A 26,381-nucleotide genomic window follows, 5' to 3' on the forward strand; every position below is an offset into this window, starting at 1 on the left:
AAAGTTCTATTGACCCCTGCCACACCAGAAGAACCACTTCCTTCCTTTCTGTAGGATGTTCCTGAATGTCCTGTCTTTGAAGAGGAATACCGTTGTTATGGTAGCAGCTACCTACCATAATCCTGGTATCCTCTTCAAGAGCCGGCGATTCTCTTTCAGATAAAAGTGATCTCTGCAGCAGATTCACCACAAGATCACTTTTATCAGTGGCGGGAGAGGGCACCCCCTCCCACCGTGCTCCAGTGCCCTCTGCCACTTACCGGAGCTGTTGGCAGTGGCAGAGGCAATCCAGTCCATTCCCTAGCTGTGTATGGAGATGAGTGAGGGGAAGATGGCCCCCACCCGTCTCCATGACATTGCAGGGCAGAAGGGATGTCAAAACTTCACTTCTGCCCATACTTTTATATGGGCGGAAGTGTATATATTTTTTCAAATTACAATTTTTTTTTAATTACATTTTAGTGTAAATATGAGATCTGAGGTCTTTTTGACCCCAGATCTCACATTTAAGAGGTCCTGTCATGCTTTTTTCTATTACAAGGGATGTTTAAATTCCTTGTAATAGGAATAAAAGTGACATTTCTTTTTTTTAAAGAACACTGAAAAAATAAAAAATAAAGGTAAAATAAATAAGAAAAAAAGACAAATTTAAATGTGCCCCATCCCGCCGAGCTCACGTGCAGAAGTGAACGCATATGTGATTAGAGCACGCATATGAAAGCGGTGTTCAAACCACACATGTGATGCAACCTGTAGATTTTAAAGGGTAAAAGTTTGTTGCCATTCCACGAGCGGGTGCAATTTTGAAGCGTGACATGTTTGTTATCAATTTACTCGGCGTAACATTACCTTTACAATATAAAAAAACTTGGCTAACTTTACTGTTGTCTTATTTTTTCATTAAAAAAGTGTATTTTTTCCCAAAAAAGTGCACTTGTAAGACCGCTGTGCAAATACAGTGTGACAGAAAGTATTGCAACGACCACCATTTTACTCTCTAGGGAAAAAAATAATTATATATATATATATATAATGTTTGGGCATTCTACATCATTTTCTAACAAAAAAAAATGTTTTTAACTTTTAAACACCAAATCTCAAAAATAGGTTCGGTAACAAAGTGGTTAAGATGACGGCCCCACCCCGTCATCTTAACCACTTTGTTACCGAACCTATTTTTGACAGGGCTTTTTTTTCTGCTGGACTTGCTCAACTGCCTGCCCGCACTTCCACCAGGGAGCAGAACTTTTTTAATGAGTGAGCTGGCAGCAGCATAAGCCGGCACAGCTCCTTTAGTGCAGACTGCAGCCTTAAGAGAGTGGAAGGCAGAGTGTTATCAGCTGCACTCTGCCCCTCCCACATATAACAAACGTCAGGCCACCGGAATCCCCGCAGTGTCTCCTCCGTGGAGACAGAAGATGGAAAATTTAAAGGAATATTACACTTTTATTGTTTCACTTTAATCATTATTAAAATCACTGCTCCCGAAAAAAATGTCGTTTTTAAAACTTTTTTTTGCATTGATACATGTCCCCTGGGGCAGGACCCGGGTCCCCAAACACTTTTTAGGACAGTAACTTGCATATTAGCATTTAAAATTAGCACTTTAGATTTTGAACGTTGGAGTCCCATTGACTTTAATAGGGTTCTAAAGTTCACACGAAGTATGCTATATACTAGCTCCGTCGAATCTTCTTTATACATTCGACGGACACCATAAGCCTTCAAAGACAGATTCGACCTTAATTCATGTGGATTTTCGGAGGAATGCAATTTTTGAAAGAAAAACTAAATAAATAAAAACGAATTTCGGGAGTAACTAAATAAATTCATTTTTCGGACGAAAACGAAATTCCAAAACGAAATATTTTACTCTGCACATGTCTAATGTTTAGAACAGTACTGCAGCAAAATGACGTTTCTAAAGGAAAAAATTTCATTTAAAATTGCTCATGGCTGTAATGTATTGCCGATCCCTCAATATACATAAAAAATCATTGAAAAAAACTGCGTGGGCCAGAATGTCATATCCAGGGTCTATAAACTAGAGTTGTAGATTCTGCCTGTTCCGCACTTCATGCTCTTGAATTGTCAGTCTAATCCTGGTGATCTCCTGAATCCTGCACAGATGGGTAGGTTTACTTTCTGCTATTCAACAGCTTCTCTCACAGAGGGTTATTACCTGTGTTCCAGATGAGGGATGATTCCCGGATTTCTACTTGAACCTGGTTACTGGTCCTAAAGCAAATTGCCTCCCTTTTACCGAGGGACCTTCTGGCCTTCGTGGACATCAGGGATGCTTTATTTACACATCCTCATCTTTCGACACTATCTGTGTATTGTTGTGGGAGCATAACATTACCAATTTTTTGCCCTTCTTTTGGTCTGTATAAGGCAACATGGGGGATGAGGTGGGAGGGGACAGAAATCATAAATCCAGCCTAAATAATTTATCAACAAGAGTGAACAGTGTATTGCTAAAAAATGTACAGCCTTTCTATATTGACGGAAATATCTTATATCTGCAATGAAAATGTGCAAACATTACTAAAAATGTGAGAGACATTTTATATTTTCTGAGTCCACTATAATGTTTTACAAAATGGAGATGAACCGTTACTTTAATCTTTTATTCCCTGGCTAGCAAAGCTGAACTCCAGGCAAAATAGCTAAATTCACAATTAAATTGCAGATATATGAGCTATATTACCTGTCCAAGGAATTGTAAATCGGTCAATCCAGCCTTGTACTCCTGCCAAACAGCACACACTGTCCTGGAAACTCAGCCAGACTGCTGATGCACAGTAAAGGATCAGGCTTCTGTCAGGAGGTCAAATTTCTCTTCTCTCCATTACTCAGCATGTCCACAGACAGCATTGTGCAAGTAATAGATAATGATTGGCTAAAGTTCTGATCTAAATTCCCTCAAAGTGCTGTTGTGCAGAGGATTACAGGAGTCTGATATCAAGACAGATTAAGGTACTTCTGCAAGTTCTATGTAAAAATATATGTCATTATTTCTATTTAATATATGCTGTACCTTGGATAACCTCTTTAGTCCTGGGGTAATTATTTCAATTTTTTACATTTTTTGTTTACATATTTCAAAAATAATTTTAGGCCTGAAGATTACTTAAAACCCATGGACATGATATATATTTTTAAAGCAGACACCATAGAGAATAAAATAGTGGTAGTTACAATTTTTTGTGTAACATGATATTAGCGCAACAGTAGATTAAACTTAAAATTTCAGTAAAAGATATGCTAAACTTAATTTTAGGGCATGTAAAAGAAATAAATTGAACAATTTTTTTGGTAAAATATAAAAGATGAGGTTGCGCCAAGTAAATAGATACCCAACCTGTGAAGCCTTAAAATTGTGTCCATCTGCGAAGCTCCAAAAAAATCTTTGAAACCCTATATTTTGCAAAAGAAATGCTGTAAAAACCCCTACAGGTCATCAGTTTAGGATTTCTGCAGGAGCTGTGGTATTAAAATTATTAATCTCACTCTGAAATGGATGATAATATGTAACATGTGCAGGTCAATCCTCATTTTCATATGTAGAAGCCCCAAACACATGCATTTAAATATGTCTGTGCGTGTATGTGGGGGGCAGAGGGTGAGGGGCTCTAAATAGTTTTTGCTTTTTTTATTTTTTTATGTGTTTGTTTAAATGTTTTAAGCTTCTTTTTTTTTTCAACATAACTTTTATTACTATCATATAGGGGACCAATAGCCCCATATGTGATAGCATATATGTGACAGGTTCTTTTTATGAGGAATCTGGGGTCTTTAGACCCTGGATGTTTTCTCTGTACTTCACTGTAGCTGATGGAACACCAGATCATGTTCCATCAGCTGCTTTACCAGGTACTGATCCTGGTGATTGACAGTACTGGACTATTTAGTAGTGATGTCATACATGTCGCTTCCTGGTTCGTTCACCCTGGGGGTGGGTCTACAAAAATGTGTTCATAGAGCCTTTGCTGCCCTTCCTAGTGACACTCACCATGACTGCACCGAGTCTGCAGATGGGACAGCGGAGCTTAGTAAGCATAGCGTGGGGGTTGTCAGAGGCGGCACATTGCGCCAGATGTGGAAGTGATCAGCAACTGCTAAATTTAAATTCTCAGTACATTAAGGCTAAAAAGCTCACTTGGGTTTTAGTTTTTGCCTGTGACCCAGTAGGGAAGGGAAGAGGTGGATCAATGGAGGCACTAAATAGAACTGAAAGCTAAGAGATGGCCTAACCTATTCTCATTATGTTAAAAACAATACGATATGTTAATCTCTGTATTTATCCCTGTTGGGAACCCCCCACCTGTTTTAAAATTGTTTTTTGAGACAGCAATAAAGTCTAAATGAAAAGGTCCCAATTCTCCCCCACTCTATTTAAAACCTTAAATCGACCTCCAGGTATGAACTTAGTTGCATAGTTACATTTGTCCAGTTTAGACCCACAGAACGGTGCACATCTCATACCTAAGAGATCTCTGTGAAAGTTGAAAATCACTTTAGTAGTCATCGGTACTATAGTGACCTCTGTGGCCTACTGGATCTCATGTGGAGTGGTTGCCTCACTGCATACTGACCACGAGATGTCACTCAATTGGCACCACTGCCTTTCAAGGAGTTTTTAGATTGAGTGAGGCAAAGAAGAGGGGCAATGATGTCACCTTGCTTTCACTTTACAAACTAACCAGAATTTGATTGCAAAAAGTGGCAAATCACTTTCTATTAAAGGTATTTTTTTATATATGAAGCCCAATATTAAAGTTGCATTTTCTTTGATAATAATTCAAGTTTCACTCATTTTACTGGGAAATATATGTGCAGAGCTTTTAAGCATATTATACACTATGACATATGGGAGGGTAAATATATCCCATAATAACATTTTATTTACATTTTTAGATTTTTTTCCCTATTGACAGACTTTTTTCAGCACAAAAAAGCTGAATCTTCAGCTTTACTAGTGTGGGACACAATTAAGGCATTCGTATGGAGTGTTCTAATAAAAAAATACCGTAAGTAGATTTAGGAAATCCTAAGGAGTGAAAAAAATTATTGATGAAAAACAAAAATACCATAATCCTTAAGGTCAAACCCTATGGGTGTGTGTGTTAACATGTAATATATTACAATGGAGGAAATCAGTGGTACAAATACAAACAAACTGCATTAAAAAAAATGGTTTAGACTCTACCTCCTTGTGTTATTAACAGTCCTCCTAAAATACCATATCATGTAGGCATAAAATTATAAAGCAAATATATGAATCCTCCCCATTCCAACACTCCACTTAACCAATGTATATCACAAAGCTTAATTAAAACCCATAAAATCAAGGACAAAGACAATATAAAAATCACCAACAGTAATACTCCCCTCTCTCACTTTTCCCACAACGAGTATTTATAAATATAGATATATAATATGTATATATATATATATATATATATATATATATATATATATATATATATATATACAAGTATAATGATTTTACTATCATGTAGTGGAGAAGAGAATCACACAACAATGTGATAATGTGGAATGAAAGTGATGCAAGCAGCCATAGTAAGTAATAGTACTTCCAAAAATTCAAGGCAGTAAATTGGCCAGACAACTTTTTCCAGAATGTATTTATTTCTTAAGGTTTCCTGAGGATGTACAAAAGGCTAAAGTCCCATATCATTGTGTTTGTTCAGTATATACTGTATGTCAGATATAACATGTTCCCATTTCAAAAGTCTCCTAAGCCAGCTGGCGGTGCCCCATGTATATACTTGGGCAAAAAGGTCCAGCTGAGGATGTAATAGCAAGTGGTCACAATAGACCAGACTCTGGTTATTCCCCCCCAGTCCAATGTACTCATGCAGTGGGTGACTGGTGTTGAAATCTCCCTTGCACAACAGCAGCTGTTAGTAATTTAACACATGAATACAGGGAGAGCCGACAAAAGGGGAATCATGATGCCAAGTCCAGAGTACAAGTTCAGAGCAAAGACAAACCACTAAATACTGGCAAATGGAATTGTACTTGCTAAAAAAAAATGACTGCATCATGTGCATGATATTATACTTATCAATCCTGGCCTGACCAGTTTCGCCAGATTAAACTGGCTGCATCAGAGGCAATCAGCAACCTATTCCCCAGCATGTGTTTTTATAACTTTAAATGGTTGCCACGGACCACAGCAGCTTGTGCCATGGCTAACCACTTCAGCCCTGGAAGGATTTCCCCATTTAATAACCAGGCCATTTTTTGCAATACAGCACTGCGTAGCTTTAACAGACAATTATGCAGTCATGCGACGCTGTACCCAAACAAGATTGGTGGTATTTGATTACCTCTGTGGTTTTTATTTTTTGTGCTATAAACAAAAAAAGACCAACAATTTTGACAAAAAAAAGGTACCGGTAGTTTTTTTTACTTTCTGCTATAATACATATCCAAAAGAAAATGTATTCATCCGTTTAGGCTGATATGTATTCTTCTAGATATTTATGGTAAAAACAACAACACAATAAACGTATGTTGATTGGTTTGCGCAAAAATCATCACATCTACAAACTACTGGATTGATTTAGGGACTTTAATTTTTTTATTGTTTTTACTAGCAATGGCAGTGATCAGCGATTTTTAGCAGGACTGCGACATTGCGGCAGACAAATCTGACCAAAAATGACACTTTTGCTATCAAAATGCACTGATCAATGTAAAAATGACACTGACATGGAAGGGGTTTACACTAGGGGCAATCAAGGGGTTAAGTGTGTTCCCTGGGCGTGTCCTAACTGTAGGGGGGATTGGGCTCACTGGGACATGATAGAGATCACTGTTCCCGATCACTGGGAACAGAAGATCTTTGACATGTCATTAGGCAGAACAGGGAATTGCCCTGTTTACATAGGCAGTTCCCCGTTCTGCCTCTGTACACATCGATCATGGGTCACCGGTGGACATTGAGTAACCTAAGAATGGCACATTTGATGAAACAATGCTGACCCCTTATATTTACAATATTTTTGGTATTCAATGTCACAGTGTTCTTATTTATACAAAACTATACCTTACTTCTTCCAGCAGTGTGTGATCTCCAGTGAGTATATGAGTGCAGTGTAATAAATTAATTATCAGTTATGGCTTCTGACTCTGGAGATCTTGGGCCTTATTTAATAAAATGGGAAGTGGGATGAAGTTAAAAAAAAGTGTTCACTTAAATTATTCAATCGTGTACCGAACAATATAAAAAACAGAGCCCCTCATTTACCTGATTGCCTAGTTGAAGTGAAAATACATATTCACCTTGCTTCGCACTTTAGTAAAACAGTGCCATAGCAAATTTTTTTTTTTTTTTTTTTTACAAAAAGCTTTATTTTATAAGTGCTTATACATCGGTTTGAGTAACAAACATTTAGAGAAGTATGCCGGCCATACACGATGCGAATTCCGAACGAAAATCCGAGCGAAAATAAAATCGACCGATTTTCGTATCGTTAGTGTGGTATGCGCGACATGCGATTTTCGTACGACAGGGCAAATTGACAAATCCAACATGTTGGTTTTTTTTCCAAAAATCGTCCAAAAATCGTATCGTTAATGGCAGAGTTGGACGATTTGACATAAGAAAAAGAACTGCGCATGACCTCTGGAAAGTTCGAACCGGAAGGAAAACATATAGAAAACAACGAACGAATGGTCGAACGCAACTTTAACCACTTGCTTACTGGGCACTTAAACACCATTCTGCCCAGACCAATTTTCAGCTTTCGGTGCTCTCACAATTTGAATGACAATTACTCAGTCATGCAACACTGTACCCAAATGAATTTTTTGTCCTTTTTTTTTCCCACAAATAGAGCTTTCTTTTGGTGGTATTTGATCACCTCTGGGGTTTTTATTTTTTGCGCTATAAATGAAAAAAGACCGAACATTTTGAAAAAAAACGCATATTTCTTTGTTTCTGTGACAGAATTATGCAAATTATTATTTTTTCTTCATAAATTTTGGTCACAATTTATACTGCTACATATCTTTGGTAAAAATAACCCAAATTAGTGGATATTATTTGGTCTTTGTGAAAGTTAGAGCGTCTACAAGCTGTGGTGCAAATCGCACAAAATTGATCACATCTGATGTACTGGTGGCCTATCTCGCTTCTTGTGACCCGAACAAGTCAGGAAAGTACAAATACCCCCCAAATGACCCCTTTTTGGAAAGTAGACATTCCAAGGTATTTAGTAAGAGGCATGGTGAGCTTTTTGATGTTGTCATTTTTTTCCGACAAAATTAAGATTTTTCATTATTTTTTTTTTTCTCCACAAAATTGTCATTGTAATAGGTTATTTCTCTCACGTGGCATGTGTATACCACAAATGATAACTCCCAAAAAATTCTGCTACTCCTCCTGAGTATTACAATACCACATGTGTGGGACTTTTTCACAGCCTGGCCACATAGAGAGGCCCAACATGCAGGTAGCGCCATCATGTGTTCTAGGAACATAAATTACACATCTAACTTGTTGACTATTTATTACACTTTTGAAGCACCAGGACAATGACACGTGACACTGATGACAGATGGCACTGATACGTGGCAATGATGACACTTATACGTGGCACTGATGACACGTGGCACTGATGACAGATAGCACTAATATGTGGCACTGATGACAGATGGCACTAATATGTGGCACTGATGACGCGTGGCACTAATACGTGGCACTGAAGACACATGGCACTGAAACGTGGCACTGATGACAGATGGCACGAATACGTGGCACTAATATGTGCCACCGATGACAGATGGCACTAATACATGGCACCGATGACGCGTGACACTGATGACAGATGGCACTGATAAGTGGCATTGATGACACGTGACACTGACAACAGATGGCACGTGACACTGACAGGTGGCACTGATGACAAATGGCACTGATGACAGATGGCACTATGTGGCACTGACGACACGTGGCACTGGGGGCAGGTGGCACTGGGGGCAGGTGGCACTGGGGGCAGGTAGCACTGGGGTGGATGGCACTGGGGGCAGGTAGCACTGGGGTGGATGGCACTGGGGTGGATGGCACTGGGGCAGATGGCACTGGGGCAGATGGCACTGGGGCAGATGGCACTGCTGGGGGTGGATGGCACTGCTGGGGGTGGATGGCACTGCTGGGGGAGGATGGCACTGCTAGGGGAGGATGGCACTTTATTTTATTTTTTAAATTTTTTTTCTCTCACAGGCAGAACGACTGCCGCTGCAGCCGTTCATCTCTCCCCTCTCGCACTGTCTGTGCGAGGAAGGAGAGCGGCGCTGAGAGATGATCTCACATGGCAGATTCTCCAGATGCAGGGCCCCAGATACATTTCAAATCATGTATAACATCAAGTGTGGGGAATAGAGGTGACATAATGCACATAATGATTAAAATAAAGACACTACACACCAAATTCAAACAAGCACAGATTTATTGTGCCAAACCAAAAAAAAGGAATGGTTTCATGCGTGTACCCGTTTTTTGAAAATATAAAGTTTCAAATACAAAAATATAATATAAACTCTTTTTAAAAAATAACTATGTGATTTGTACAGTAGTAGTGCAGCCAAAACATTGCCTACAAATAGACAAGAACACTATAGGAGTTATTTATGATAGGCAAATCCACTTTGCACAAGTGCACTGAAAGTGCACTTGGAAGTAGTTGTTCTAGATCTGAAATGAGGGGAAGCTCTGCTGATTTTAACAACCAATCATATGCAAGGTAAAATGCTGTTTTTTTATTGTCCTTGCATGCCCCCGTCAGATCTACAGCAACTGCACTTCCAAGCGCACTTGTGCAAAGTAGATTTTCCTTTAGTAAATAATCCCCTATTGGTATATAAAACAAAAGTTGCATGTGCAAAAAAGAACCAGGGTATGCATGAAAAACAAGCTAAACGTCTAAACCCATTCAAAATGTAGATAATTGCTCAAGGATCTCTGAAATTCTGCGTGGAAAAGAATTCAGGGTAGTGCGAACATTCTCAATGTCAGCATGTAATGACTTTAAATCTGCAATAATTCGGTTTGCTGATGTACTACTGTCAGAAGTTGAGCTGCTTGAAGTAGATGATCGAACAGCTATAAAAAAAACAAAAACTTAAATAAAAATTTTGAAAATAAATTTCAAAAATAGCTCATTTAAACAAAAATAATAAAAATATAATTTACCTGAAGTGGACACATGGCTGCTCTCATCTTCAACAGGCGTCAGTACGATTACAGTTGTGTCTGTTGCCATGTCAGTCTGTGCACTTGTCTGCTCCACATCCTCATGTACTATTTCCACCTCTCCATGTTTCTTTTTTCGGCTTCCTATTAAATGCAATATATATATATATATATACTTTTAGGTGCAAGTCAAGCATTGCAATACCATTGTTACATTTTCAAACATAAAGTCAAGCAACCTACTGCAATTCCCAAGTAAAATGAGTGAAAGCAGACACGCACATAAAGATTGCATATACAGAACATAACACTCAGAAAATATGAGTGTTATGTTCTGTATATGCAATCTTTATGTGTGTGTCTGCTTTCACAAATTGCAGTAGGTTGCTTGACTTTATGCATACAAAAACATAATAAATACATGCACACCAAAAATAAAGTACTTACTTTTGTCGATTATTTTGTTGATCTTTCTAAGCTGACTTTCTTCTCTTAATTTCAGGTCAGACCATCGCTTTCTTAACTGGTCTTTTGTGCGTTCACTGCCATGGCGTTTGCGTAAAACATGTTGCACCTTCTCTAATATTGCATCTTTGCGTATGTTCATGTTGCTGTATACATGCTCACGACAATCATAATCCTTCTTCTGCAGAATATTCACCATGTCCACCATCTCCTCGAAAGTCATATTGCTGGCTTTCTTCCTTCTTCTTCTGGTGACTGCACTTACTGGCCGACTTCCCTCCACAATCTCCTCTCTTTGCACTATCTGGGGCCCTGCATCTGGAGAATCTGCCATGTGCTCTGCCATGAGGTCTGCAACTGTGCACTGTATTAAAGAAGAGGTGTGGCTTGTACAAGATACATCGCATGTGATAATACGAACATACGCGGTTTCGTGACGTCACGTATGAAAGAATATTCGAGTAATATTCGTTTGATAAACGATAATACAAACGGAGATACCTGAGGTAAGTTTGATCTGGGGACTATACTTTGATTATTTAATGTGCCCGTGGATGTGTGTGTGATTGATGTAAATACCTTTGATTGTTTTATTGTATTGTATTATTGCTACACTACAATTTTTGTATTATTGTATTGTATTATTGCTACACTTTAATTATTGGAGCTGGATGTTCTAAATGGCCATTTGTCCAATTCTAGACATGTATTATAAAACTTTAAGCATGTAATTTAGATATATATATATATTTAATTCATGTTTTTTTTTATTTAAAGGACAATGGCTTCCAAATTTACATCACCCGATTTCCTACCCCAATTTATCGACAAATACCGTGAATTATCCTGCCTATGGGATGTGAGATCCAGAGATTATTCCAATCGTTATAAGCGTGATGAAGCTTTAAAAGAACTCAAAGAGTTATGTAAAGCAGTGTGTATTGAACCAACTGAAGATTATGTAAAAAACAAAATTGCAAACTTGCGCACTGTGTTTAAAAAGGAATATAAAAAAATACAAGCCTCCAAGAAATCTGGTGCAGGAGCTGAGGATGTATATGTGCCACGTTTGTGGTACTTCAAAGACCTCATGTTCCTAGCTGATTCCGATAATCCCAGAGAGTCCCATTGTACTCTGGAAGCAAGTGGCCCATCAGACTCCGGTGCATTATCTGAAGCGGAGGATATATCCCAAACACAGACACAGGTAACTATATGTTGTATATTCTTTATTTAAACAACTGGCAATAGGGTAGTGAAGAAATTGTGCACTACTGTACTTTTTTGCATGAATATTTTTAAACTGAAAGTCTAACCAAAACTTCTTCCACTGTCTTCCACTGTCCCCAATCCATATTATCTAAAGCTAGATACAATCCTGCCATGCAACTGCCCCCCTGCCTACAAAATAATCAGTATAATTTTGTCGATTCTGACGTGCACTGGCAGTTGGTAAGCTAGGCCTTGCAGGAGCTAAATTTTGCAAACCAGTGCTGTCGTTTCGCCAGTCACCTGGTACAATTGTCCCACTGGTAATGTCTTCCATATCAACTGCAGATGTTGGCATGTATGACACTGTTGTGCTTCGTAAAAAATTGTGTAGCATACAACAGCACTTCACGATGATGTCCACTTTTTCCACTGCTACATTCATAGCAGTGTGGAAGATTCTGAATCTGCTGGCCATAATGCCGAACGCATTTTCAACCACCCGCCTTGCCCTGGACAGACGATAATTGAATATCTTCTGTTGAGCTGTTAAATTACGTAAGGGATACGGTTTCAAAAGATGTTCATGCAAAGCAAATGCGTCATCCCCAATAAAGACGAAATTTAGTCCTTCCACGGTTTCACTTGAAGATGGAAGATGCAAAACACCTCCTTTCAGTCTGTTTAGGAATTCACTCCGCTGTATTACTCCTCCATCTGAGTTTCTACCATTTTTCCCTATGTCCAGGTATATGAATTCATATTTTGCATTGACGATCGCCATTAATATTATGCTAAAGAACCCTTTGTAGTTGTAATAGTAGGATCCTGAATTCGCTGGTGGGATGATCCTTACATGTTTCCCATCTATTGCACCACCACAATTCGGGAAATTCCACATATCCTGGAATTCTTTAGCAAGCTCTTTCCATTCCTGGGAATTTGTGGGAAACTGTTGGCAAAAAAGACATAGGAATATTTAGCATTCATGGTAATTGATTTATTAATTACTTTTTACATTATTTTCTATAGGATACTCCAAGCCCAGTACCAGAGCAGCCAGGGCCATCGGGTCTGAGTGCTCAGAGGGGAAAAAAAGGAAGACTTCAGATTTGGACACTTCCACTTTATTAAGGAATGCATCATCCATTATGGAACAGAAGGATGATGAGTGTGATGCTGTGGGTTATCTTGTTGCACACAAGTTACGCAGGATGACTATGCAGCAGCGTGACTTATTTGAACCTCTGCTGCATAAAATGATGGGCATTGGACTTAAGGGGCATCTTACCCCAAACACCGATGTTATAGGGTATCAAGGTTGTACATACCATCAACCTGCACCATCTGTCCCAAACTGGCAGACATCCCAACAACATGGAACCACGAGCTGGCCAATGAACCAGGAACACCATCAAGGTCCTTGGTTTCGTGATCCCCATTATACGAATTTGTGAATAAAAAAAAATTTCTTTACTGTTCTTGTTAAAATTAAAATGGTTATTGTTGTTAAATAAAAAATAGATTCTGTTTCAAAACGTCTCTTTTTGGAAATGGTGTACTTCTTGTTATGTATTTTCTTAGAAGAAATTGTGTTTTTGGCCATTTTAGACACATTGTTGATTTTACATATTTAAACTTTGTTTCATTTTTAGTCATGTAATAGAACTCTGACAGTTCAACATGTTTTCATACCTTTAAATACTGTGGTTGGAGCACTTTTATTATGGCCTCACACGTCTCCGGTATAATTCGACCTAATGATTGGGCAGAAATTCCAGTTGTAAACTTCATGTCCTCAAAAGACCTGCCTGTAGCCAAGAAACGGAGGGTTGCCATGAGCCTCTCCTCTGCGCTGACAGCCTTTCTCATACAGGAGTCTTGTTTGGTGATATGTGGCCGCACATGCGATAACAGCATCTCAAATGACTCCTGTGTCATCCGTAAATAATTTCGATAATCCTCAGGATTATTTTCCCTCAGGTTTGACAATAGATTTACATGTGAGAATTTCTCACGCTGCAGGAGCCAGTTTTTTGTCCACACTCTGCTCTTCCTTCTTTTTCTTCTTTTTTTCTTCTCTTCCTCCAAGGCTATTATTGCAATTACCATGGCTGCCATTTTCTGCTTTCTATTGTACCTCTTGAATGGCATTTTCTCAGAACGTATGAATGTGCAATGCGCGAAACGACCGCTCGTTTCGTACGCGGCGTGACCCGATTTTGTACAGTAGGGGGTGTGGTTAAAAGGTTAATAAATATTACATCACTTCCTCTATTGTCAAGAAAACATAGTGTTTTAACGTACGATTTTCGTACTTAATGGATGGCACATTCGGATGTTGTTGTGAGTGCCGCTTTCGTTTATCGCTCGACGGGTCGTTCGGAATTCGCATCGTGTATGGCCGGCATTACTGTATTCTTGTAGTCCAAGGTATAGTGTAAGAGATACAATGGTTACAATTTCTTTCCCATATACATCAATAACAAAATTAATCGTAAATGTGTTAAAGAACTTATCCCTAAGGCAATTGAGAAGACTTTTATAGAGACGAGTGGGACTATGTCAGCTAAATCAAACAGATTCAAACTTGTTATGTGGTTGTGTTAGCTGAACGTGATGTCGAGTGATGCATAGTACGGGTGTCAACAGGTATTCCCACCTGTTCAGTGGGTTTTATGTGTCGTTCATTGGTTTATGAGTCTTTCAGATGAAGTGCTTGTGATTGTGTCCTAGCAACAATGTCTATATAGAGTAGTGATGTGTATGCTTTTGATTTCACCTTAGCCCCAAGGCCATAGACTAAAAAAATAAAATAAAAAAATATCCGGAACAGTTGCCTTCCCTTATTCTCAGTCCTTGTCTGCAGTTTCAGGGGCAGATGTATACAAGCATGTCCCCTGTCTAAAAACAGTAAAAAAAAGAAGGGTGGTTGTTATATTTGGAAAGGGTCTTGGGTTCACTCGATATATTACAATACTTAACATGTTTGTTAAAGTACAGCTATCCTTTAAATAAATCTCTGCAATAATAAAGCAAAGCATGTGCGTAATGCAAATAAAATATATTTTCCCTGAAAATAAGCTTGGAACTGTCAGCCAATTCCAAAGTGTTTGGCTTCTGGCTACCTATTTTGGTGATACCAGCAATAAACAATTATACTAGACTTGTGAAATGGAAAATGCATGTCGCTCTAAATGAGATGCCAAGAGAGTTAATTATGGAAGTATACACATGAAAACACAGCCGAATGGAATTTCCTCTGGGCATTAACATCAAGATAATCACTCTGAATAATTGTATGTTAGCAGACATTTGGCCTGGCAGTGTTAAGTTATACCAAAAATCATTCTTTTGTGTTTTATTTGAAGTCCCACATTTTGCTATAAGCCATTCCCTGTGTGTATTTCACAGGGAACCATAGCCTGGTCTCTGGATTCGTTAATTAATGGCGTACACTCTGGTCTGGGATGTGTTAACTTTGAGAAAACTCTGAAAGTGAATAACACAAAAAAAGTAAATGAAAACTATGATGAAAGAGCAGATATCTCCCATTCTAAAGTCTTGCGTCTTGAGTATTTACTTGAACTATGCAAACTGTTGCTGTTTGTCAGCACCTCGTTACTAGATACTATATGTAGGAAAAATAATTAAGTATGCGGGAACCATTTGTTTTTCACATTCATGGAAACAGATGCAAAATGTATGAGCTTTCCTATTATTTTCATACCAATTTAACCTATAAAATATTTTATTTTTAAAAGCAAATACATTTTTAAATCTTGTATAATAATATAATAATAAATGGACTTTTAGTCTACAGAATGTTTAATGATCATTTAAGTTAACCTGGACACATTATAGAGTCTGGTGGGGTCAAAGCCAGTGAAATCCTTGCTTTTGAAAACATGTGCTAGAGTTCTTCTTCATCATACTTCCTAAATCCTTGTGGGACATAACAGTGCTGTCTCTGCACCAAGAATCTATTTTAGGCACAACTTGATTTTAAATGTGATATAAAGTGCAGCGCTGAGATATGCAAACAAATAAAAGTACAGTAATAATTAAAATATACAAATGACTTACTCCCAAAAAAAAAAGTGTAAATCATACAAACATGACACTGGTACAAAAATGTAAACATCAATAAATCATAATGTCCATATAAAAATACACGTGATGGATCATAAAAAATTCCAAGAGGGGGCGTGGCCTGGATGGCAGTGGGACTGGACGCATGGCACTGAAGCTTCCCATCTGACCTGCCTTTAACTGCAGCGATCAGCACCTCTAATCAGCATACTATGGGCAGATCGAAGCGCAATAGAGAGCCCAGCACACAGGGACCAAACACCAGGTCCTCCTCTGCTCTGCCGCCGCTGATAATAGAGTACTGCAGTCCGGAGGCCGCGGCGTCCAAAATGGTGCCGGCGGCCTCATCCACAGAAGCCTCTCCTGCATCTCTACCAGCGCGCTCCTCTATGGGACCTGGACATGCGAGGTATGGCTCGAAGGGGAACCTAGCTCCCACAGGAGACCCGGGGTCCCCCTTCTGCTCCCAGGCTGCAGCCATGGCCTACACAGGCAGCCACCACACAGACAGCCAGCCAGCGCAGCAGCCCACTATCATCATGGCGCAGATGGTGCGCTCCACAGACCCCCTTGCAATGCATGTCTCTCAGGGAGCTGGGACTGGTAGTCACAACATTGGCAGAGACATGATGGCTGGATACCCCACAAGACGCACCTTTCACTTCCAGGCAGGGGATGGGAATTTCACTGGGGCTCATCCACCTGACAGCCTGTCCCAGCCATTCCCTCCTCGCCTTATTGCACCCATGTCACCCACACTGAGGCAGCCTGTCCACTCCCCCCACTCCTCCTCCCCATGGGACTCCCCATCCTGAATGGGACTCCTGCCCCCTCCCGCAGCAATCCCAGGAGAACAAGAAGAACCCGGCCCCGCCAGAACTCCAGTAGGGAGCGCGGTCTCAGTCTAAGGCTCACCCACGGCTCATAGAGCAGCTAGAGCCTCCCATTTCGCCAGGCCAAACACAAGGTCTCCCTGCTAAGACACCCTACCCCCCCAGTCCATCGATACCAGGGGCTCACACGGAACAGGGGGCTCGTGAGGAACCGGGGACTGGCACGGGCCTGGAGTGGGGTATCCAAGGAGCTGACGACAATGACTCAGATCCTGAACCATGCACCTCTTGGAGAGACTAAGTTCGTTGTATGCCCACAAAGCAGGACTTTCGTATGCTCATCCAGGAGGTCCGTGAAACTTGAAGATCAGAGATTAACATGTTGCGGACAGACCTGCATTATCTTTCTACCAGGGTTTCCTCCTTGGAGGACGAGAGTGGGGACACCAAACTTGAGATTTCCCACATTCACTCCCAACTGGCCTCACAACCGAATACCCTCCACGATTTCCAACACCACCTCAAGGACTTAGACCAGCCATTCTCAACCAGGGTTCCGTGGAACCCTAGAGTTCCTCCAGAGATGGCTAGGGGTTCCTTGAGCTGTGGCTGATTTATCTCCTGTTTGATAGTACCTACATAGTTCTGAGCCAATGCCACTTGGAGGAGCTAGTGGTATGACACCAATGATCTTTATAGCTCTCTGTGGGGGGGCTAAACTGACCGCCAAAGTAAGGGGCATTGTTCCCACTGACCCCCAATGAATGGGTTTTATCAGGGGTTCCCCGAGACTTTAAAATAATTCATAGGTTCCCCTGGGCTAAAAAGGTTGAGAAAGGCTGACTCAGACAATAGGGGCAGACGTAATAACATTAGGGTCCGAGGCCTCCCAGAAGCGACCCAGGCTGAAGACCTACCAATCACACTCCAAGCCATCTTCAACAACATATTGGGCCCAAAAGACACCAAAAGAAAAACAAAGACAGAACATACCATAGCTCAACTTTCCAACCAGTCTGCTAACTGACCAAATTAACCTGTCCAACAGTCTGCGTTAAAAACAGGGGTTTAGTTAGCACACATATGCAAACGCATGCATAAGCTGCAAGGCCTCTTCACAGCTACCCTGTGTATGCTTGCAGTCCTAACGCTAATGAATTTATATTTATAAGCATCTCCACAATGGAAACACATGCATTATTGGATAGATGAGGGGCAGGTGGACCATGGAGGAAGCCCAATCCCCCTTAAATAACCAGGAGCACACTGCACACCCAGCAAGAGCACAGTGGCAGCAAAGGTGTACAGTGCGTTCCCGGACCATATTATACACCAGTAACAACCAAAAGGTCCCTGCCCCCACCTATAACTGGCCTTCACAGCAAGGAGCACATGGAAGGGCAGACACATCCACCTGCCCTTCAACTATCCATTAATGCATGTGCTTCCATTGTGGAGACGCTTATAAACATAAATTCATTAGCGTTAGGACTGCAAGCATACACAGGGTGCCGTGAAGAGGCCTTGCAGCTTATACATGCGTTTGCAAATGTGTGCTAACTAAACCCCTGTTTTTAACGCAGACCATTGGACAGGTTAATTTGGTCAGTTAGCAGACTGGTTGGTAAGTTGAGCTATGGTATGTTTTTGTTTTTCATGTGTCTGCCCTTCCATGTGCTCCTTGCTGTGAAGGCCAGTTATAGGTGGAGGCAGGGACCTTTTGGTTGTTACTGGTGCCCGGAACACCAAAAGGTCAAGCTTGACCGAGCCCACCGAGCCCTCCGACAAAGGGGGACAGGAGCTAGGCCGCAGGATGTGATATGCAGAGTCCATAGCTACACTCTTAAAGAGGAGATCATGAGAAAGGCCCGCAACATGCGCTCTATCGACTTCAACTGCGTCTCCATTCAACTCTTTCCAGACCTGTCATAGCTCACGCTCCAGCAGAGACGGTCTCTACAACACCTTTTGTCGCTATTACGGGAAAATGACTTCCAATACCATTGGGGCTTTCCCTTTAGTCTCACAGCAAAGAAAGATGGAAGATCCACAATGCTCAGATTCCCGGAAGAACTACAGTCTTTCTGCAGAGACTTGGACATTCCTGTTCCAACTACACCTGGCTGGGAACCTCTCCCAGTCCCGCCACCACGCCCGGTCCCTTGGACCCCGGTGACAGGCAGAAAACATCCTGGACCTCGCCCATGTGGAACCTCCCCACCATCCCGCGGGCGCCGAGTCTAGGCTCTTGACATGGACATTGCCACATCGGAAGGCCCACACACTGAACTGTCTTACAACCCCTTGAAGCTAGGTCATTAGCCGAAGTATATTCGGATTTATGCGTTACAGGCCCCCCCCCGCGACAGCGCCTCTCTTGGGGGTGCTAGACCAGGGGAACTGTCTACGCTACTGGTAAATATATTCTATTCTGGTTTAAAACGGTCTTAATTAGCCCATTGCCATTATTCCCTGATGCAATTCGCTCTAAGCTGATATATTGGAAGTCCCCCCTGCCGGCGCAACCCTAGGGGGGGTGTCGGCTCAGGGGACTTAGTTGTGCTCTGTTTTGAGGCCCTAGGCCCCCCCAGCTCCCCCACCTCCCCTGGTGGGCAACCACCCTGTTGATGTGTTGAAATGTTTCTAGGCTACAATGTTGGTTAGTGTGGTTACTACAAGAAAGATATAAAAGAACCTTTCAGGGGTGGTAAGTGGGGCACTACTTATAGCACCCAGTATAGGCCAGGTGCTGGCCATCCTTTAGCAACACATATAGGCAGGCCGGGGAGTAGCGTATCTCTCCCTCGGTCATCTGTACCACCCCCATCGGGGCTTTCCGACTGGCCTCCTATTTGGCGATTTTGCTAATTAAGATAACTTCTGGCGGACGTATACTATTTGCATCCGCTGGAGGGGGCCCCTCGGGGAATCCCAAAATGCCACCAACTTCAGGGTGATTAAACAATGGCGTGTTTTTATTGGTTGACTTTACGTTGCTTACATATGCGCCATATATTTGGTTTACTGTTATATTCTCTTTTCCTCTCTCGGAGTTTAGGCTCCCCTTTTCTCTCTCTACTTTTTCTCTAATCCTCCTGGATGCCCCTACCCCACGAGAGACGGACCCTGTCCGGTTTGCTCCAGCCCCATGCACCGAGCCCCCCTGGATATGGCCTTGGACGGAGCCTCCGACTCCTTGGCCCAAGAAAGGTGGGATTGGTAAGCAACATTTGCTTGTATCCACGATGATTGACATACTGTCGTTAAACGTAAAGGGCCTGAACTCCAATATCAAACGCAGTCTGGACCTCCGTGAGTTTAAACGCTCCGAGGCAGGCATTATCTTTATCCAGGAGACTCACCTCATGAAGTCAGGCACCTTGACGTTTGCCCACAGACACTACCCACAAACATACCTCGCCTCCAACACGTGCAAACGGGCTGCCGTAGCGATTCTTTTTAAGCAAGGATTCCCTTTTCAATTACAATCCCAATATGCAGACCCATTAGGTCATTACCTTATCCAACCAGGCACATGGAAGGGCTCCAGCCTAACTTTATGCAATATCTACACGCCAAATGCCAACCAGATCCCCTTCCTCTCCAAAGTTTAAAAGCGACTGCACTCATCCCCCCACCAGTATCTGGTTGTCGGAGGGGACTTCAATCTAACCTACTCCCCGACCCTACATAAGCTATCGGTCAACACAGGGAAAGCCACTGCAGTAACCGATAGCAAATCCACCCTATTCCGCCAGCTGACTAGGAAATATACCCTGTTTGATGCGTGGGGAAACAATGTACCCATCTGCTAAGCAGTTTACATTCTATTCCCACCCACACAAATCCCATACTTGCCTAGATCACTTTTTTGTTACCGCCCCTACGCTACGAGCATGCATGAGTTCTGACATTCAAGTGATTTCGTGGTCCGATCATGCACCGATCAATCTGTCCCTGTCCCTTGCCCCGGGTTCCTCATGAGTCTGCCATTGGTGGCTCAGTGAATTCCTACTCAAGCATGACCCTTCTAGAACAGAACTAGAGTAAACCCTGAAGCTCTACTTTACCGAAAACACCTCACTTGCGGTGTTTAGAGGTCAGTGTATTGCGCTCTCTACTGCCCTGAAGCGGAATGCAAACAAGGTGAGACAGCTTTTGGTTAGTCGGCTCTGCAATCTGGAGGCCAGCCTGCTATCTTCCCCTACCCTCCAAACGCTTAGGGCATTGGTGAGCACCAGGGCGAGCTTAAGGGACCTGGAGGTTGGAAAGATGGAGAAGACCCTTCTCCGCCTGCGCCAGACCTTCTATGACAAGGCAAACAAATCACATACACATGGCAAGGCAACTCCATGAGAGGACTGCAGTCGCTTCACCCGCCTCCATTAAAGATGCGAACGGCTCCCTGCAAACCCATCCGTCTAAAGTCGCTCAACTTTTCCATGATTATTACTCCACTCTTTATAATGACCCAAGCGTCCCCCACAATCCCCGACCACCTGCTTTAGCCCAAGCAATTAAAGAATATCTAGAGGAATGTGACCCCCCAGCACTTTCCCCCATGGCCTTAGCCAGCCTCAACTCTCCTATCGCAGAGGAGGAAGTAGAGGACATAATTAAAGCCCTCCCGAACAACAAGGCCCCATGCCCTGACGACCTACCTTACCTCTACTACAAAACCTTTATGCAGATCCTGTTCCCCTGGATTATATCCCTATTTAACTCCTTCATGCACATGACACCCATCCTGAGGGATATGCAAACATCTTTTCTAACAATTATCCCCAAACCTGGGAAGGACCACACTTTGTGCTGTAATTACCGGCCGATTGCTCTCCTGAATTCAGATCTAAAAAATTTTACTAAGCTACTGGCCAACAGATTAAATAATTTCATGCCTTCATTAATACACAAGGACCAAGTGGGGTTCATCCCCGGTCGACAGGCAGGGGATAACACCAGGAGAGTGGTCGACCTTGTGGAGGTGGCGAACAGGAACAAGACGGAAGCGCTCCTCCTCAGCTTGGACGCTGAAAAGGCCTTTGAGAGGCTGGGCTGGCCCTTCCTGTTTGCTACCCTCTGGAGGGCAGGAGTGGAGGGTTATTTTCTCCAAGCTGTTTCCCACCTATACTCATCTCCCCTGACCATGGTGCGGACCCAGTTTGCCTTCTCTCCCACACTACCCATAACTAATGGGACCTGGCAGGGGTGTCCCCTATCCCCTCTTCTCTATGTACTGTGCATTGAACCCCTTGCTGCCCATATAAGGCAGAATCCAAACATCCATGGCATCCCGGTCCATAGGAGACACTTTAAAGTATCCCTGTTTGTGGATGATGTCCTATTAACCCTGACCCAGCCGCAAATCTCTTTACCGAATCTTCATAAGGAATTGGATAAATATAGCATCCTTTCGGGCTATAACAATAATAACTCTAAGACGGAAGCCCTTCCCCTTAATATGGCCCCGCGGACACTGTCAGCCCTCTCTCACTCATTTAATTATTCATGGAAGTCATCTTCTCTGAAATACCTGGGTACATCTCACACCAACCTATGACACCCTATACAAGGCTAACTTCCCTCAGCTATTCACAGATATTAGGGCTTCCCTTGCCAAATGGAAATCCTTAAAGCTGTCCCTCTTCGGCCGGTTAGCGACCATTAAGATGGCGAACCTTTATGAGACACTTCCCATCCCAATCCCAACAGGGCACCTTAGAACACTCCAGGGCGTTCTCATAAAGTTCTTTTGGAATTATAAGAGGCACCAGATTGCCAAATCCATATTATATGCTCCCCAGAATCAGGGGGGACTTGCCTTCCCAAATATAGCCAAATACTATTTAGCAGCCCAATTACGTCCAATAGCTTCCTATAACCGCTGGACTCAAATTGAAAAGTTGTGGTTGGCCCCAGTGCATCCTAACTTCATGTTATGGAGTACGGACAGGGGTGGACTGACCATTGGGCCACTTGGACACTGCCCGTGGGCAACATGCCACTAGGGGGCCCCATCAGGGTTGCCAGCCTTAGTAAAACCAGGGACAGTATGTAAAAATGTGTGTTTTTTTTTTTACCTCTGTCTCTAAAATGTCCCTTACCAACATCATTTTGGTCTAAAAATCCTGAGATTATAGCTGCCCCATCTCTCCAGTACCTTCTCAGCCAATAGAAACATGTCTATGTATACTGTGTGATTGTATACTGTGTGTGTGTTTGTGTCTACTGTGTGGCCCCATAATCTCCTATTGCCCGGGGGCCCCCTGAGTACGGATGTCAGTCTCGGTAAATACCAATCGCTGGGACCAATAGCGCTCGTCCACACATTGTGGCGCTGCGCCAAAAAGGTATACCCGCTAACTTCCACAGCCACCCTGGCCACCTCCTTTTTGTTTACCCCCACTGTCCCAGATAGCCTGACATCACAAATGTCCCAGCACTTGTTTCCTAGGGCCCTGTTCTGATATGACCAGTTGGTAAACATTAGGACTAGGACACTTGGATCATTCCAGGAATTGAAAGACCCCTATGACCTGCCTAGGCAAGCATTTTATAGCTACCTGCAAATCTGCCATTTTGCATAGTCTTTTACGCCGAACCTACAATTCTCCCCCTTAACGGAGTTCGAGAAAATATGCCTGGAGGGCTCATCACCTAAGCGCATGATCTCACCACCTACCAAATCTTGATAGCAGACTCCTCTCTGACGGGACCACGGCATGCTTATATGGATACATCGGAGTGGGATCTGGGGAGACCATACCTTTGAAGACATGGCAGCAGGTGTGGTCACGGTTAGCTAAAAGCTCCATATGCACCTTATATAAGGAAAACCAATATAAGGTTATGCTTCATTGGTATCAAACCCCCGGAACTACTCCATTCTATATACCCTTCCGCTGACTCCCGTTGCTGCCGTTCCCGCAGAGCAGTAGGAACGCTGTTCCATATTTACTGGACCTGTCCACAGGTCATCCCCTATTGGGAAATAGTCAAGACCTTATTACAAGCCGTTTTTGAGGTGCAAATACCATTAGACCCCAAACTGTTCCTACTGGGCCTCCCTCCTACCTCATTCTCAAGATCCTCCCAAAAACTATTAGCCCAGGTGCTGACGGACAGGCGATGCTTAATAGCCCTAAAATGGAAGAACCGTCCCAGAGGGAATGCAGCCATTCCAGGGTACTCTGGGGTACCCTGGATGATGTCTTAGTGGACAAAACATTGGGATATATTGTGCTGACTCCATGTTATCGCACTCCTTATTATCTTCCTTTGTCATCACATATATACAGTGCCTGTATCCATTTAAATTGATGTAAGTGCGTTACTTATTCAATAAAACTATTTGTTAAGGATTTTATGTTAGCGTTTTTTGATCCTCAGTTCATATATGCATGGTTGAACCTTGCATTTTTTGGACGCTGAGTTGGAATGGCTGCATTTCCTCTGGGCCGGTCCCATGTGTGCTGGTTCCGTGTATGCTGGTTCCCGTTTATGCTGGTCCCGGTGTATGCTGGTCCCTGTGGAGTCCAATCTTCTTTGGTTTCTCTGCACATTTGGCTTCTTGATAGTAGCCCATTGGATCTGGTAAAAGTACCCAATCATTGTGTTTGGTGGTGGCTGCACATTCAATGTCAATTTCCACTCTTGGTGATCCTCTTCACAAGCACATTGAACTTCTCCCCAAAAGTAGAAGTTTGAATCTATATGGAACAGTTTTTTTCACTTCAGTCACTTATTTCCTTTCTTGGAATTTCTTATGATTCATCACGTGTATTTTTATATGGACGTTATGATTTATTGATGTTTACATTTTTGTACCAGTATCATGTTTGTATGATTTACACTTTTTATTGGTGTCAGTCATTTGTATATTTTTATCATTATTGCACTTTTATTTGTTTGCATATCTCAGCACTGCACTTTATATCACATTTACTTATGCAATCAGTTCTATTGCAGTGTCAGCAGCTTAATATTTTTTGAGTGCTGGTGCAGTATCATTTTAAAATTTTTATACAATCAGATTTTAGCATGATTTTTAACTTCACACCAATATAAAAGACGCAAACTAATGCAGTTATGTATTTAACCAGTTGCCTTCCAGAACCTTTACCACCCGCTTCATGACCAGGCCAATTCTTTGCGATACTGCTCTACGGTGGTTTGCACAAAAGTTATAGCATCTACAAACTATCAAACTGGTGATGATCAGCAACTTATATCAGGACTGCAATATTGCGATGGACAAATTGGACACTAACTGACACTTTTGACACTTTTTCGGGACCAGTGACACGAATACAGATTGAAGATCTGAAGAAATTAATGGGATGGGCAACTACAAGGCAAATGAGGTTTCATGTAGAAAAATGTAAAATAATGCATTTGGGGGGCAAAAATATTAATGAAATTATGAATGCAATCTATACACTGGAGGGAGAAGCTCTGGGGGAATCTAGAATGGAAAAGGACCCGGGGGTCCTAGTAGATGATAGGCTCAGCAATGGCATGCAATGCCAAGCTGCTGCTAACAAAGCAAACAGAATATTGGCATGCATTAAAAAAGAGATTAACTCTAGGGATAAAGCGATAATTCTCCCACACTACAAGACTATGGTCCAGCCGCACATGGATTATGCCATCCAGTTATTGGCACCAGTCCTCAGGAAGGATGTACTGGAAATGGAGCGAGCACAAAGAAGGGCAACAAAGGTAATAAAGGGTCTGGAGGACATTAGCTATGAAGAAAGGTTGTGAGCACTGAACGTATTCTCTCTGATAAATAGGAACTTGAGAGGGGATATGATTTAAATTTACAAATACCATACTGGTGACTAAGAATGAGCCGAACACCCCCCTGTTTGCGGACAGGCAAAAAATTTGGATGAACACATGAACACCGTTAAAGTCTATGGGACACAAACACTTTTGATACTTCATACATGAAGTACCGAAAGTGCTAATTTTAAAGGCTTATATTCAAATTCTTGCTATAAAAATTGTTTGGGGACCCAGGTCCTGCCACAGGGGACATGTATCGATGCACAGAGGCAGTGATTTTAATAATGCTTAAATTGAAACAATAAAAATTAAATATTCCTTTAAATATTGTGCCTAGGGGGTGTCTATAGTATGCTTGTAAAATGGTTTTCCCGTGTTTAGAACAGTACCACGGAAAAAAAAAAAGTAATTCAAAACTGATTGCGGTTGTAATGAATTGTTGGGTCTCGGCAATATAAATAAAACTCATTGGAAAAAACGGCATGGGTCCCCCCCAGTCCATTACCAGGCCCTTTTGGGCTGGTATATATATTAAGGTTTAATTATTACTATTATTAAGAGTTACCCCCAAAGCACCTTGTCCCCGTGTTGATGGGGACAAGGGCCTTATCCCCACAACCCTTGCCTGGTGGTTGGGGGAGTCTTCGGGGGGGCTTATTGGAATCTGGAACCCCCAGATCCCTGCCTCCCCCCCATGTGAATTGGTAACGGGTCCATTTTACCCCTTCCATTTCACAAAAAAGTGTCAAAAATTGTGAAAAAGG

General features: G+C 42.1%; 2 protein-coding genes and 1 long non-coding RNA gene across 3 annotated transcripts in view; 1 reads left to right on the forward strand and 2 right to left on the reverse strand.

The window, feature by feature from the left end:
• CPLX2 (complexin 2) overlaps positions 1-26,381 on the reverse strand; it is a 306,204-nt gene that overhangs the window by 263,831 nt on the left and 15,992 nt on the right. The window lies entirely within an intron of this gene.
• Positions 9,468-11,039, reverse strand: LOC143963057 (uncharacterized). The gene is made up of 3 exons (XM_077472609.1): positions 10,676-11,039; positions 10,229-10,372; positions 9,468-10,138 (listed from the first exon to the last, which is right to left on the reverse strand). The coding sequence occupies exons 1-3, from the start codon at positions 11,037-11,039 to the stop codon at positions 9,969-9,971; spliced, it is 678 nt and encodes a 225-aa protein (XP_077328735.1). The 3' UTR covers positions 9,468-9,968.
• On the forward strand, positions 11,058-13,440 carry LOC143963058 (uncharacterized). The gene is made up of 3 exons (XR_013270870.1): positions 11,058-11,199; positions 11,471-11,900; positions 12,935-13,440. It is a non-coding gene; the product is annotated as an uncharacterized LOC143963058 (long non-coding RNA).

This window comes from Lithobates pipiens, unplaced genomic scaffold, assembly GCF_037356315.1.
Source record: "Lithobates pipiens isolate NorthernLeopardFrog02 unplaced genomic scaffold, aLitPip1_a1.2 Scaffold_8, whole genome shotgun sequence".
In the NCBI taxonomy this organism is placed as follows: domain Eukaryota; kingdom Metazoa; phylum Chordata; class Amphibia; order Anura; family Ranidae; genus Lithobates; species Lithobates pipiens.